This window comes from Pocillopora verrucosa, chromosome 4 (genome assembly GCF_036669915.1).
Source record: "Pocillopora verrucosa isolate sample1 chromosome 4, ASM3666991v2, whole genome shotgun sequence".
In the NCBI taxonomy this organism is placed as follows: Eukaryota; Metazoa; Cnidaria; class Anthozoa; order Scleractinia; family Pocilloporidae; genus Pocillopora; species Pocillopora verrucosa.
The window spans coordinates 5,276,017-5,291,498 of record NC_089315.1 but is presented as its reverse complement, the minus strand read 5'-3'; the positions used below and the strand labels follow the sequence as shown (position 1 = coordinate 5,291,498).

General features: G+C 37.0%; 1 protein-coding gene across 3 annotated transcripts; it reads right to left on the bottom strand.

Annotated features, from left to right (window-relative positions):
• Positions 1-2,604: 2,604 nt before the first annotated feature.
• Positions 2,605-15,276, bottom strand: LOC131794729 (lachesin-like). 3 transcript variants are annotated; one of them, XM_066165241.1, is made up of 11 exons: positions 14,952-15,269; positions 14,268-14,368; positions 13,110-13,216; positions 9,967-10,164; positions 7,449-7,598; positions 6,185-6,481; positions 5,602-5,751; positions 4,912-5,088; positions 4,489-4,638; positions 3,893-4,069; positions 2,605-3,358 (listed from the first exon to the last, which is right to left on the bottom strand). In XM_066165241.1, exons 3-11 carry the CDS (start codon positions 13,171-13,173, stop codon positions 3,270-3,272), a joined length of 1,452 nt encoding a protein of 483 aa, XP_066021338.1. In that variant the 5' UTR covers positions 13,174-13,216; positions 14,268-14,368; positions 14,952-15,269; the 3' UTR covers positions 2,605-3,269. The 3 variants fall into 3 exon arrangements, with proteins under 3 accessions (XP_066021338.1, XP_066021340.1, XP_066021339.1); XM_066165243.1 differs by lacking the exon at positions 9,967-10,164 and having other exon boundaries at positions 14,952-15,276; XM_066165242.1 differs by lacking the exon at positions 14,268-14,368 and having other exon boundaries at positions 14,952-15,268.
• Positions 15,277-15,482: the final 206 nt, after the last annotated feature.

The window sequence follows — 15,482 nt, the reverse complement described above, 5'->3', positions numbered from 1 at the left end:
CAACGAGAGAGAGAGACAGTTTCGATGCTAAAGCGAAAGAACTTCGCAAAAAAGTTTCCCCGAGGAAGGAGTTACTTACACACTTTTTTTTTAAATCAAAATTTAAACACGTTTAGATTTTTTGGTTATCAGATTTCATAGACCCCTTAATGTTGCAATTGTTCCACGTAAGTGCATTTTAGAAATGTTATAGTAATTTCACAAGTTCTTTATAGCTTTTTAGCTTCAATACTCATAAACTCGCTGAAAACCACTTCAGTTGGTTGAAACTTCCTAGCTGTTAATTTATTTATTTTTCCTTTTGATTTATTCATATCGAAAAAGATGATGTGAAGGAAGTGCTGTGAAGTAAAAGGGAACCATGTTAAAAATTTTGGTTATTAACTGGACTTGACATCTGCAGCGGCTTGCTTTATATTTCCAAACTTTTGAAAAAAAAAACAAACTTTCACTGTTCCCGCTTGCACCCAAGGCTACGAAAACTTGAAGAATTATAGTTCATAGTGCGCTTATCTATTACAGGCACGACTCTGATCAGAATGGAAACCTAAGGGATCTCACCACAAATGTCATTTATTCTTCTCTCCACTAATTACTATGGCGTAATTTTCCGTCCCTAGAAAACTTATGAAAACTTTCCCCGTTATTTATTTATGTTATTGCAGTACCTGACGACACAACATTTTCCTGGCCCGCTTTTTTACTGGCGGATACGGAAAAGCATAAGAAGGAGTTATTGCGGATTCGTCATGCAAAGACAGATTTTTTTTTTCAGATAACGTTAACAGCTCAAACACTTTCCTTTTAGATGGAAACCCTAAACTATTTAACACCATGACAATCACGAATTTAACAATTGAAGATGATAGTCGGTATGGAAACATTGGAAGTTACGAGTGCCAGGAATTACGTTTTTTAATAAGCACGAAAAAAAAAATGCTTTAAAGGCTGACAAGATTTTAATATCTGGACAAAAGGAGTAAATGAAAAAGAAGGTGGAAGGTTGAACAGAGTGACCATTGTCTCGTGACCTGTCTTAGGTCCGAGGACGCAAAGGCGAGTACTCTCGACATGATAACATTCACTCGTTTGTCCGTCTGAGCGTCAGGGCTCAGGCTCCGAAAACGTAAAACGAGTAAGCTCGACGTAATGACAAAGGAAACATGAACACAGAACCATAAAAAAAAAACGATTTTCTTACGTTTCGATTGAATATTTCACTCCCTGGAGAGTTTGAAAATAAACTGCGGTGTTATAAAATGATTTCCAGCCCTGAAAAGAGCCGTAAAAACACGTGAAAAAATACGATATTTTTTCACGTGTGTTTGATATCGCCAATCAGCTGCTCGCGCGTCACTTGCCTTTCGCGCCACTCGGTCAGGTTGATGAATGAACGGCAAAGCCTTCACCGTTATTAATTCAAGGTCGTTTGTCGGATTGTGGCCGCTAAAAATCCGAAGAATTCGTATCACTTTTAGACAGTGACGATCAAACTTTCCCAGAAAGGAAAGAAAACCAAAATACGGAAAGAAAAACCGAACGTTACGTATTCAGTGGCTTTGGTAATAGCATTTCCCTCGGCTGAGAATGAAAATCAACAACTGGAAGATTTGCCACAAGCCGATTTTGGCTGTGTACCTGAAAGATTTCTTCTGTCGGTAACGACCAATTCAATAACTGAGAATTGTGTATATTGAAAAATTAGGCCCACTGTTTGTATTTTGTGGTGATTCAAAGCAAGTTTTCATCTCGAGTGCGGCTACGCACTTTACGATTTCTATTAAGGGATTGTCGATCCTTTTATTTTCATTCGTCAATAAAGTCGACTTTTCTTGTCAGTAAAGGGCTATTGTGTGTATATGATAAACAAAATAATACATGATTGCTTGTAGATATGAAATTTCTCTTCTCGTGTTCAACTCGACATCCTACTCATTCGCTGCGCTCACTCGTGAGCTATCGAATTAAATAACCGAAGAAAAATTCTCACCCATTTATTATTCTCTATTTATTATATAAAAGGGTATTCCTGAGCTGAATCCGAGTGCTCTTATTGGTTGTTAATCAGTCGGGATTTTGCCATACGGACTGTTTCCACGGAAACGGTCATAAACCATGTATTTTCATTCTTGAAAACCAGCAAATGCAAAATTTGAAACTAAAACCACAAAAAGGAAACCCGTAAATATCCTCATTCTTTGTAAAGAAAGTTATAAAAAAGTCACCAAACGACTGATTACAATTATGGACGACGAAAAATAATACGATCATTCACAAGGCAAATTTTAGAATGATCTGGAAACCTCTGAAACAAGCAGTGGCGAAAGCCAGGAGGCTATTTACAATTTCATTAACAAACAGAAAGGCTTAAACACACTTGGTAAATGATATGAAAACTCTTGTTCACTACATAGATGCAAGTGAAATTATAAGCCAAAGAATTAAAAGCCTACTAACTGCATCCGAACTTGACCACCTTTCGTCAAAATTTTATTATGCACACCTGCAGAAAAAATGGAGAAATTTGCGAGCCAGAAACAACGACAACTTTGAGCCCGTAAAATCTCAGCTAATACTTGTACGGAACAAATGATACGTTGACTATTGAGTAATATACTAGAGTTTATTATTTCTTCGGTAGTTTATTTCTACACCTTTGAGCTCATAAAATTTCATCAAACTCTTGTTCGTAACAAATAATACGGTGAATTTTGTGTAATGACATCTATTGGATGTATAACTGTTTACTAAGGAAGCCAATATTCTTCAAATAAGCGAAATGATTCAGACAATATATTTTACTTAACATAACTGTAGATTCTACTTTATGGTCTCACTGTACTGGATTCTGGATTCTGTTCACAGCTTTTTGTTAATCTGGGAATGCAAGGTGGTATGAACTAACTAGCAAGGCTGTCACTTGACTTTGAGGTCTGCACTTCTACATTGTAATTACCTCTTTATATCTAATAATAACAAGGAAAACTTGCTTACATTTGAAGTGTTTGAAAGTTGGGTCCAATATTTTGTTGTTAATAGCCAAAGAAAAAAATTTGGAAAACTAGTTGTAACCGGCAGACTAACATGACTAATAAAACAATAGGCAAAAACTGGGGTAGTTTAACAAATTTACTCAACCGAAAAATTTAGAGGACGGTATAGGAATTATCGTGAATTGGTGACGTTCAGAAGCAGTGAACGTCTCCTAATAAGAAAATCAGCCGAAGTTAAGAGTGAAGTTCAAGTTGTTTCGTGGGCTTCCCCGTCCTCTACAATCTCAAAAGCGACAGCACAAAGAAACCTGAGATGAGGAACACGTTATGGGCAACCACAGACATTGTTCCGGCAGTTGGTTCACCTTTGGAATAAAAGGGTCAAAATTGAAAAATGTTAAAATATCTAAAATGAAATTCAGTGACGGTTGACAGATTTCTCTGATATGTTACAATTTTTACAAGCGTAATTTCAATGATATTTGAGAGGTCTTTCAGCGATCTGCTCTGGTTAAGCCTCGAGCAGACAGGAATCTAGATCTAAGGATTGTCGTTGAAAGCTATTAGCAGACCGATTCTTTACCTACTGAACAAACATATTTTAACAAACCAGTTTAAGACAATTGGTTCAGTTACAAAAGCAGATGCACAGTATACCGTTTTAAGTTGGATTCGAGAGAACGAGACGGTATGTTTCCTGAGTTCTCTTCATGAGAGTATTTTTGTACAGTGATTGATTACCCCATGCATATGCGACATTCTTAGATAGGAAAATCTTCTCCGGGCAATGATTAGGATATTTTTGCAAGAGGATTGTGTACTTAGAAGGTGTTTTAGACATTTTCTTCAAAATGTACCTATGCACTAGCCCAAAACTTGGTGTAACTATAAATACTTACCTTTTTCATCGATTTCAAAGCTTTGACACTGATCCTCATTAACGTTCTTAGAGCAGCCTGATGGCAGACAGCAGTAATAAACTCCAAGGTCAGCTTTGCTCAAGCTTGTAATGGTCAAGGAATAGGGATCGTGAGGTCCCTTCTGGCTCACCTTGTAACGATCATCCGTTGAAGAATCTGAAATATAAACATTTATACAAAATTCGAGAATAGTACACTTAACCAGTTGCAAATAGCATTCATACACTTACTGGCTTTTGGCTGATTGTTAATGGATGGTGGCTATGTAAAAAGTTGACTGACTGGCTAGCTGATGGACTTTTATGTCAGTTGATCTACCTGACGGACTTAGTAACCCAGGACTGATGGATGATCTGACGGACTGAATTACTAACCGACCAAAAAACTAACTGACTATCTGGCCGACTGACTGACTGGCAATTAGACTGTCTGGCAGGCTGACTGACAGAATGGTTGATACACAGCTGAACAAACAATATGACTCGCTTACCGACTGATTGAATGCAGAAAAGGAACTAAACCACTGAATGACAGACAATAAAATTTTTTTCGAATTATGTCCAATTCAAACTTACTTATGCAAGGCTTAACTGTTTCGTCTGTCTCACTCTTAAACTTCCATTCCACCTTTAGAGGGTATCCTCTGGCACCGCACTCTAAAGTTAAGTCGTCTCCCAACTTCTTTGCGACAGTTTTTTTATCTTTACTTTCAAACCACGGTGTGACTGAAATAATGATGATGATGATTAATATAGTTGTCATAAAAAATAACAATAATGATAATAATAATGCTGATGAAAATATGAATGACAAGGCTGATGGCAATACCGATACTACTAATTACTGCTACTGATAACAATGATATTACAACTAATTACAATAATCAGTGATAATGATTATATTACTGATGATAGGGATAATAACATTAACAATAATAATGATGATAAAAATAATAATAATGCACTAGCCCAAAACTTGTTGTAACTATAAATACTTACCTTTTTTATCGATTTCAAAGCTTTGACATTGATCCTCATTGATCTTCTCAGAGCAGCCTGATGGCAGACAGCAGTAATAAACTCCAAGGTCAGCTTTGCTCAAGCCTGTAATGGTCAAGGAGTAGGGATCGTGAGGTCCACTCCGGCTCACCTTGTAACGCTCATCCGTTGAAGAATCTAAAATATAACCATTCATAAGGATTTGAGAATAGCACACTTAACCGGTTGCAAATAGCATTCCTACACTTAACTGACTTTTGGCTAATTGATAATGGATTGTAGCTTTATAAAATTGACTGACTGACTGACTGGCTGGCTGACAGACTCTATGTCGTTGATCTACCTGACGGACTTAGTAATCCAGGACTGATGGGTGATCTGCGTACTGAATGACTAACCAACCGAAAAACTAATCGAATTACTGACTAACCGACTATCTGGCCGACTGACTGACAAACTGACTGACCGGCTGAAAGACTAATGGATGGTAGCCATACAAAAAATTGATTGAATGGCTGGCTGACGGACTGTTATATCAGTTGATCTAAAACTAAATGACTAACTGAAAAACTGACTGACCCACTGACAGACCTCAGCAATCGCTCTGACGAAGGGCTAAGGCTCGAAACGTCAACTGAAAGATCGACAGCCAATAAAGGCTTTTCCGAATTATTTTCAATTCAAACTTACTTATGCAAGGCTTAACTGTTTCGTTTTTCTCACTCTTAAACTTCCATTCCACCTTCAGAGGGTATCCTCTGGCACCGCACTCTAAAGTTAGGTCGTCTCTTAACTTCTTCAAGACAGTTTTTCTATCTTTACTTTCAAACCACGGTGTGACTGGAATAATAATGATAATAAAAAAAATAGTCGTCCTAAATACAAAAACAATAATAATGATGATGATGATGATGAAAATGATAATGCTAATGGCAATACCGATACTACTAACTACTGCTAATGATACCAACGATATGACAACTAATCACAATAATCAGTAATAACAATTATATCACTGATGATAGTGATAATAACAATGATAATGATATAATAATGAAAATAATAATAACAAGAACAACGAGGAAGTTGAAAAAGCCCTTTCCTGGGAGTTAAAACAACTTAGGTTGTCGTTTTTTGGGGGTATGGAAGTTTAATGGGGATTCAGGTAAATGAAGCCACTGCACAATAGAAGGATGTAAATTAAAGAACTGCCTGGTAAAGGATGATGATGAAATAAATCCATACGTAACATAATAGCTAACGAAGCACTTACTTGTGAGCGAGCTAGTTTCTTTTACTTCGCGAGGCACCTTGTCTCTAAGGAGGACTTTCAAGTTGCAAGAATACATCCCTCCATCTTTCATGCTAATATTTTTGAGAACCAATGAAGTGGATTCTGAAATTCCGTCCTCCTTTAAAGTGTCAGTCAGGTTTTCGCCGTCTTTAGACAACCACAAACTTTTCAGTGTTGTGGTTTGGCTTCCTCTGAATGTTATGTTGCAAAAAATCGTCGCGGGAACGGAGTGATCCACCGTCAGATTAGAGACAGTCACTTTGGGTATGTCACTTTCTGAAAGAAAACGAACAATGGAGCTCTTGCTACCTGAGTGTTGTAATGGAGCGCTTACTGCCTGAGTGCTGTTTATAACAAATCTCAACGGCCAATCGGCCGCCGAAGGACGATATCACAATGAGCCAATGAGCGCTAAATGTTTAAACAAGCGAGCTGTTTGCAGCGCGGGAACACGCAGGTGGCTAAGTCGGGAGGGATTTTAGTTTTTGCATCTGATTGGCTGCAAGGGTGGCATGGATTTTATAGACCAATCCCAAAGCATAGTCAAGCAAAAAAATATAGGATCACTTTTTACTCTTGATGGAAAATTGTTCTAATACCAGCACAACCGGCGTCAAATTTATAACCTTTACATGGCGTATGATTAATTTCTCTGATTATCGTGATAACGAGCGACAGTTCTCTTTTATTTCTAAGCCCACTCACCACTTCATAGAGTAGGTGAAGTTATTATAACTCATTATTTCTAAGCTCACTCACCACTATGTACAGAGGGTGAAGTTATTATAACTAATTATATCTAAGCCTACTCATCACTTCATAAAGTGGGTGAGGTTATTATAACTAATTATATTTAAGTCCAGTCACCACTACATACAGTTGGTGAAGTTATTATAACTGATCACTAAATGCATACGGAATTATTTACAGCAGAACCTCGCCCTCTTGTCCTTTCTATCGAAACAGAAAATAATCGGAGATAACAAAGAGATCAAGTTAGCTGATGGTAACTGACGAAAAATTAACTTCCAAGAAAATTACTTAAAGCTCGAGGTAGAGAGGTAAGTGCGATTTATCCTAGGTGACGCATCAATTTGTTGCTTGAGTAAATGTCCTGCATGCGTAGTCAAATATCTTTATCAGGTGCTATTCTGGCCGGGGGTTATAGAAACAGTTACAATTATGAATCTCTTTCACTTAAATTTGAAAATCACTTTATCTAGATGTTTATTAAAGAACATACCTTGAATTACAAATATAGAGAAGACAAACTGTGCGGGCCTACTAATGTTCACTGCATTTGCGACGCATCGGTAACTTTTATCTTTTCCTAACTCGTATTTTTTTGTGACGTTGAGGATTGTCATGGTAACTATGAGCTTGCGACCATTGTCTGCAAGTAAAGAAAAAGGAGTTGAGACATGAAACTTTTCATGAGCCCTTCTTTGATTACAATCAACTTCAAAATAAGTTTTACATATATATATATATATTTAACAAATAGAGAAGCCTTGACTGTGCTCTGTTCTGTTATAAAGCACGCAGGAAGCGGCTAGAGCACGAAAGAAGTGTAGGGAGAATCACGAGACGTAGTCGAGTGTTTCTCCCCACTTCTTGTCTACTTCTTAGCACCCTAAGTGCTTTATAACAGAACAGAGCACAGTCAAGGCTTCTCTATTTGTTTTATAATAAATAATCCGTTAAATTACCCAAGCATTACATTCAATTTTCAAAACAAACTTTATTACCAAAGGGAACAACAATGTCGTCAGCATGCTCTATACTCTCATAAAGCACGCTACAATAAGCCAATCAGAATCCCTGTTAGAATGGTTCAAATAATCTGATTGGCTGTACAAGACTAAAGCTGTCAAAAGTGTCAAACCATCAAAGTTCACATTCTACGATAGTTTACAAACTAAAATAGTTCGGCAAGTCGAATTTAACGCCCACTTTTGCTTGAAGTTTTTAAGTCTCTAATACAGAATCTTGAAGTGAAATGATCAGTTAACTTCAGCCGAATTATGGCTCATAAAAACACGTGAGTTTTTTCACATGACAAGGTAGAAAACAAACTGTTCAAGGCGAGTGCTTGTTGAATGAACGACAGCCGAATTCACCAGAACATGAAGATCGCGCGGGATGACAGCGCCGCAAAACTCGGCTGCAGTGACTGATGTGACTTTCCACTCAACGTATCGGAAAGGATATCAGAGCAAGCTCTTATTTTTTCACTCGAAGGGCGGCCGATGTAGTTTCTGAGGCTTGCTTTATTGTGATGACTGGAGATCGCCATGATGAGCGAGCCGCGATGAACTTCAGCATGATCATATTCGCTCAGACACCGTCATGATTAGTATGAATTTTAACAATTTTGTCAGTTTAGTTATATTTTTCATCATTTCTGTTTTTTTCTGCTTTGTTTTTGAACACTGAACTTTATATACTATACGAGTGTTAGCTGTGTTTGATTTTTATTACCGTACGTAAGCTTGCAATCTAACTGAGCGTGAAAATCTTTAAACTCGGAATGTCTATTTTGTTTTTCCTTTGAGGATTTTCGTATCTGCTCACGTTTTAATAACGTAAATCACGGCGCCTGGTATGTTTACAAACGTTTGTTTGGTTCTTCTGTTGCTACTTGCCGGCTCGCTTGTTCCGAAATTTCACCTTCAATTATCGGAAAAAAGCTAAAAAGAAGTCCCGGAAAAGGTCGAACATGCTACAATATGGCAGATGGCGTGACAGCTTTAGCTCAGCTCTATGCTCTATACTCTCATAGAGCACGCTCTTTCAACCAATGACAGCGCGCGTTATATCCGAACTTTATTATAAATATATATATATATATATATATATATGTATATATATATATATATATATATATATATATATATATATGTATATAACTAACTGCAGACAGTACTGTTTCGGCCTTCTGGGCCTCATCAGTGCAGTGCTGATGCTAGGATGGAGGTAAGGCTATATAGCCACCCCAAGTGATCCCACACGTGTGGTATCATCTAAGCCATGCCAGAGTGCTCAAACTAGTTAAACTAGTGAGCATATATATATATGTACATATATATATATATATATATATATATATATGTATATGTATATATATATATATATACATACATAAGTCAAAGAATTAAAGAGGACGCACCGATTCTCGGTGACTATGAGTTTAGCGCCTAAGCGCTCGTCAGACAGAACTTTCTGACGTTCTGTCTGACGAGCGCTTAGGCGCGAAACTCATAGTTAAAGAGAATCAATGAATCCTCTTTAATTCTTTAACTTATATATACTTAGCTCTGCTACCACAGCATTGAGCACTTTTCATTGCTTTCCTTCACTCTGGGCCGTATTTAGATGCATTTTGCCTCTTTCTGTTAGGCCAGATACTGACACACCCCCTCCCTATCCCAGGATAACTCCGACTTGATATTTCACCAAGACTTATCACCGTCAACGTAGTTGCACTTGCGTGTCAGAAGCCTCAAGCGGTAGAAAATAAAACTGTGGCAGTTTGAACAGTTAAAAGACTAAACTTGTTCAGTTTCCCGAAGCAAATCTAAGGACCAAATAATACTAAACGTCTGTGATTTATATTTCCAATTCAAGGGTAACTGAGAAGTAGAAAGCCCTGTTCTTCTTAGTAACCTATAGTTGAATTGTCTTCATATGATAAATGACGCACCGCTGCTGAGATTTCTCCCAGTCTAAGCATAGTTTACAAACTTTTCGAGGTTTCTTACCTTCTCGCGTTGTTGTAAAGTTGAGGTTGCTGTCCTTATCGGTTAAATTCTTCTCATTCAAGATATCATCTACTTCAATAAATCGGATGCTTTCTGGTATCTGTACATTGGCCTCATCATAAGCAGTACAGGTTATTTGGAGTGAGGAATACTCCATCGCATAGCTGGTTGCTGGGATCACCTCGATTTTCAGCTTAGCTGAGGAGGAAAAGAAGCAGAGAAACATTTAGGTGATACCTACGAAGGAAAGGAAAGTATATTCAAGATTCGTGGGCTTCATTTGTGATGTCAGGAAGAATGGATGTGAAGGACTCTTTCGAAATCCTTGCACCCCGCACTACTCACTATTTAAGCTAACTTGTCTTTGAGCGCCCAAAATAATTATATTTTAGTTTCTTGGCAAGACTTTCGTAGGAGATTATCCTTGTAAACTGTAATGGTATGGCTGGTCCATTGTTGGAAATACCGTACACACAGTGAGCAATGTTCATTTGCTGCTGCGAATGACCACCTGATATATTATGGAAAAAGTTGCTTTTTGCAACTTGCTTAAGGTTACTTCCCACCTTCACGGGTGTCCTTCGAGAAAAAATTTGTACGCGCGCTAGTTTCACTACAATCCTAGCAAATTATATATTAGAGATTAGTTTAGAGATTTCATAATCTTTTTCTTATGAAAACGTTTGGTTGAATGTTTAAATTCAGTTACGCCAAAGAAAAGAAAAATCAAATTTTTTTCGGCCTCTGATGGTGGGAGGTAACCTTAAATTCAAGCGAGTCGACAAACTTCAATGGGTGAATTGTCTTTGAATCTAAGCCACCAAACTAGCTCCTTCCTCAAAGGATTCACGTCTGAAAAAATTTAAGGGATATTTCTTTCTTTTCACCCTTAGTTCCCAAAGCAGCAACAATATGCTATCCACGTAAAACGATCTACATGAAGAAATACATAGACGATTCTTCAAAATATACGATAAAGGAAGATTTATGAAAGATCTGGTATACAACTTGAAAAACTTTTAAGCGATGCCTTCCGAAAATTAAGAAAGATTACTATAGGCAAGATTTACCATGTCTCTGATCCAAGGAGAAAGGATGTTGAAAACTACTTCCAGAAATCCATTTTACTAGCTAATTGTCTTTAAGCGCGCAAAATGGTTCTATTGTGATCTCTTGTCGAGAATTTCGTGGAATTCACGCGCGCAAGGCGGGAAAAGTGAGCTTTCTGAAACGAGCGTCTGCTCGTTTAAACGTTCCCTTGCGTGAGTTCCTTGAGCGAAGGTTAATCTTAAGTCATTTATTACTTTTGCGCATTATAAATATCATGGAAATGAATGTTATTTCTGCTCTGGTCGAAAACTCTTTTCCCGCTCGTAAGTTCGTCTAGATGTTTTCTTTTAAAATTTAATAAGGATTTCGAGTAATTTAAGTTCCCAATCTCTGTATCGTGATAATCATATTAGTTTTGTCACAACTTGTCAAAACTGATTACACTTAAGGCAAATGCACAAACTAAACCAGGCAATTCAATGCACAGGTCATGCAATTCGATTGGGTCATGCACGCGCAAACGAATAGCATTTGGATCTTCACCATGTTTGAAGTGGAAAAAGTTATCTTTCGCCGGAAAACACAAGATGCAAAAACTGTTTCTTTAATATTTTTTTAAGAACTGCATATGACAAAACTATTTGGGTTTCAAGTGCAATTTCACTGTTAACACAATAAGTGCCAAGGCCTACTCTGGGACCTTAAGTCGCGGTAACTTTAGGCGACTCTGGGCGATTTAAGGCGACTTAAGGCGACTTTAGCAAAATTTGCACAAAAAATATTGCGACTTTAGGCGATTTAAGGCGACTTAGAGCGATTTTATTTGATTGAAGCGGTTAAACCAAAGTTAGCAACAGTCTCTCCATAAACTTTAAAAATGTCTACAGAATCCCTTGCAATAAACACAACAGTCGTTTCGGTTACTTTGGTATGCTCATAAGTCACCATAGTCTAAAATATCCAGATTTCAAATCAATTTAGCTAAAAATGTTCAGACAGAATTACCACAACAGTTATTGTTAAATTATACAGTCAAAGCTAGTGAATAAATAGCCAGGAAACCAATTTAGCTAAAAATGTTCAGACAGAATTACCACAACAGTTATTGAAAAATTATACAGTCAAAACTAGTAAATAAATAGCCAGGAAAACATCATGGGTTATATGCTCAACATCAAGCAAACCTATCATAAATATACACATAGTGCCATAGATTTTTAATTTAAGAAAAGGGACACAATTTTGATGAAACTATCCATAAATTTCCCATATAATTAATTAAAAATAACATGATTATTTACGTGTATTAATAATTTCACAAAGCTCCACAAATTATAAAAATTGTTATCTTGGTAAACTTGTCTCCCATTTTTTTTTGCACTTGCACTGTCAATTTTGGCATGAAAGTTTGGCAAGTCGCACGCCTTTCCAATAGCATCCAAAATTGCACGGGTCCTTTTCAGTGACCCAACCAATTTGTTGTTCTCCTGCCTCAGTTAGACAAAACACCCCAATACCATACTGAGAACCAAATGCTAAGGTCCTTCGTAAAACTACTTCCTTTCCAGTCTCTCCAACTACTTTTCTAGCTGCAGAAAACTGCGATTGGAGTGGAGTGGATAGGGTCAATTGGGAAGAGTGGAACCCTTATGACATTGCGTAACCAATAGCAACCTAAGGAAACTTAAAACGACTATAGGCGACTTAATGTGACTTAAGTAAACTTAAGGTCTCAGAGTAGGCCTGTGCCAGTTAGACTGCGTGATATCAGCGATATTAAAGCGATGCTATCACATTTTGTAACCTGGCCTGGCCAGCTTTGTCGCACTCAGAAAGGGACCCGAACCTGTTTCAACAGAGCTTTTTAGGTTTTAAACAACTAAACCTTCAATTTCACTTTCTAAAGGTCGACATCAAACTCGTTCGTTAGCACGCGTTCAAGGTATGGACATTAGTACAAAATTTGAATACGACGAAGAGGTTATAACGAGAAGTCCAGCTCGAAATGTAACTCGAAGTCAAATTCGAATCCAACTTAATAGTTTGAAATTTCCATTTCTATAAACAGTGAATTAAGACAATAAATTACTTACCTTGAGCCAGTGCTGCCACACATATAATGAGGAATAGATGTAAAACGTTTTTCAGAGCTTTCATATTGACCTCCTTTCCCTGACGGACTTAACTCTTTTCTATAACCCTAAAAAAACGACAAATGATGGCAACCTTTTTTCTTTTATTTTTTTTGTCAACAGTATTTACACTAGTGATTAGTGCTATATGTCATTTGAAAGAGGACAAAATTAGCTTTTCAGAAAAAATATAATTTGCCTCCAAAAATCCATGGATTTTAAATCCTGCTAAGAAAATGGCATACAATTTGCATAAATTATTGTACAACTTTTGACTTTGAAACAGCCTGGGCCTGAATGGATTGGAGTTACAAGGAAACATTTCTAAGATAAAATATTCCTTAAATTAAGGGCAAGATTATCCAGAGACTCTGGCTGAAAAAGAACAAATACAGAATTAATTAGAATTTTTTTACAAACTGTACCCCAAAACCATAAAAATTGACCCAGATTATTGAAAAATTTATTCCTCACCAAGTATTTACACAAGAGAAGTAAGCTATAGCTCAATTGAAACAGCAGTAAATAAGCTTTCCTGAAATGCATGTTTCCTCTCCAAGAAAAAGGAAACAACCTCATTGAATGCTTTCAAACTAACTTTAATTAGCATACAATATCATCAAAACTTGAACTGTGAATTAAGTGTTACCCAAATGATATGAAGTACTGAGGCAAAAATTAACCAAAAAGGTTCCTTGTTATATGAGCAACATTTCCATAAAAAATTGGTTGAAAGATAACAAATCTGAGACGTGTTACACATATCTTGTCAACACTGATTGACACACTGACTAATTAGTCTGACCTCATCATGACCCCAAGCCCAAATTTACTAATCCCTCTTGAAGTCTACAGTGCAATCATTGGAACTATATTTCTTTGTTTGACTTCTGAAATTTTGCCTTGAAACAGGGAAAAATGAGATAATCAACCTCAAAATACATAAAGTGCAACATATATCAAAAGCCTTTCAGGTGCAATGCAACACCAGTATTTTCAAGAGTAAACAATTCAGAAGTGAAATGCCCAAATTTACTAATCCCTCTTGAAGTCTACAGTGCAACTATTGGAACTATTGTTCTTTGTTTGAAGATTGACATACGGACTAATTAGTCTGACCTTATCTTATCATCACCCAAATCCAAATTTACTAATCCCTCTTGAAGTCTACAGTGCAACCATTGGAACTATATTTCTTTGTTTGACTTCTGAAATTTTGCCTTGAAACAGGGACAAATGAGATAATCAACCTCAAAATACATAAAGCGCAACATATATCAAAAGCCTTTCACTTGCAATGCACCACCAGTATTTTCAAGAGTAAACAATTCAGAAGTGAAACCGGAAACTGTCATTTTATATCATTCCACTCATTCTCGAGCATAATTTGTTTTTTTTTGAGAATTTTTAGCGTGTAACAAGTAGAACCACATCTAAAAAACATACAAAACATACAAGATAATATACAGGTCGATCTATATACAACTATCGTTTTGAAATAAAGGATTTGTTTTGATTTAGTTCGGACGCGCACTGCGTCATGCGATCGATCTGTCATCGGCTGATAATTTAGGTCGTTGCGTTGTCAAATTCCATTGAAGATTATTTACTCTGTCGCTCCAAAGTCATGTTTGATCACAATATATATTGCTTTACATTCACAAATATACATCTACAGGTCTATCTCAAGGCAAAAAACAAGGATTCGAGCGAGAAAAGTAAAAGTAAATTTAATTTTACGCTGTTTCAACATCACGTGCGTCACGCATTTAAATATCGCAAGAATGTTTATAGATTACTTACCTCGATTCTTCGCTAGGATTTTCCAGTTTTCTGTCTATTTCAGATTCCTCACCACTAGACATACCACCATGCTCACTTCCATCGTCAAAAATGATGTCTAAAGCCTCAGCTACGCTGTATCTCTGGCGCTTCGCACCAGACGCCATTATCGCAGATTGAAGTCGTACGAAAATGATTTCCGGAAAGGGCTCCGAAGGTCAATTTTGATAGTTCGGAGCTAAAATTTGCTATGTGATTGGCTTAGAATGTTTACTCGCCACAGTCGGAATTTTAGAGCGATCGGACGTAATACGAGCATTTCCGAAGAGGTTTACGTCATCGTGCAATTTTGCACGATCTGGCAAAGGCCTGATAGCCTTGAGACAGACGTGAATTATTTATGAGACGATGATCGGTATGTGCTTATAGGAATTGAATTTCGCTCTTAAATGACATTTCTGACAAGCTATTTAGCTATCACAACAATTTTTCCAATCGCTCAGCGAAATAATACCGGAAATTTCTTGAAACCAGATGTTGGTTTCAAGAGAT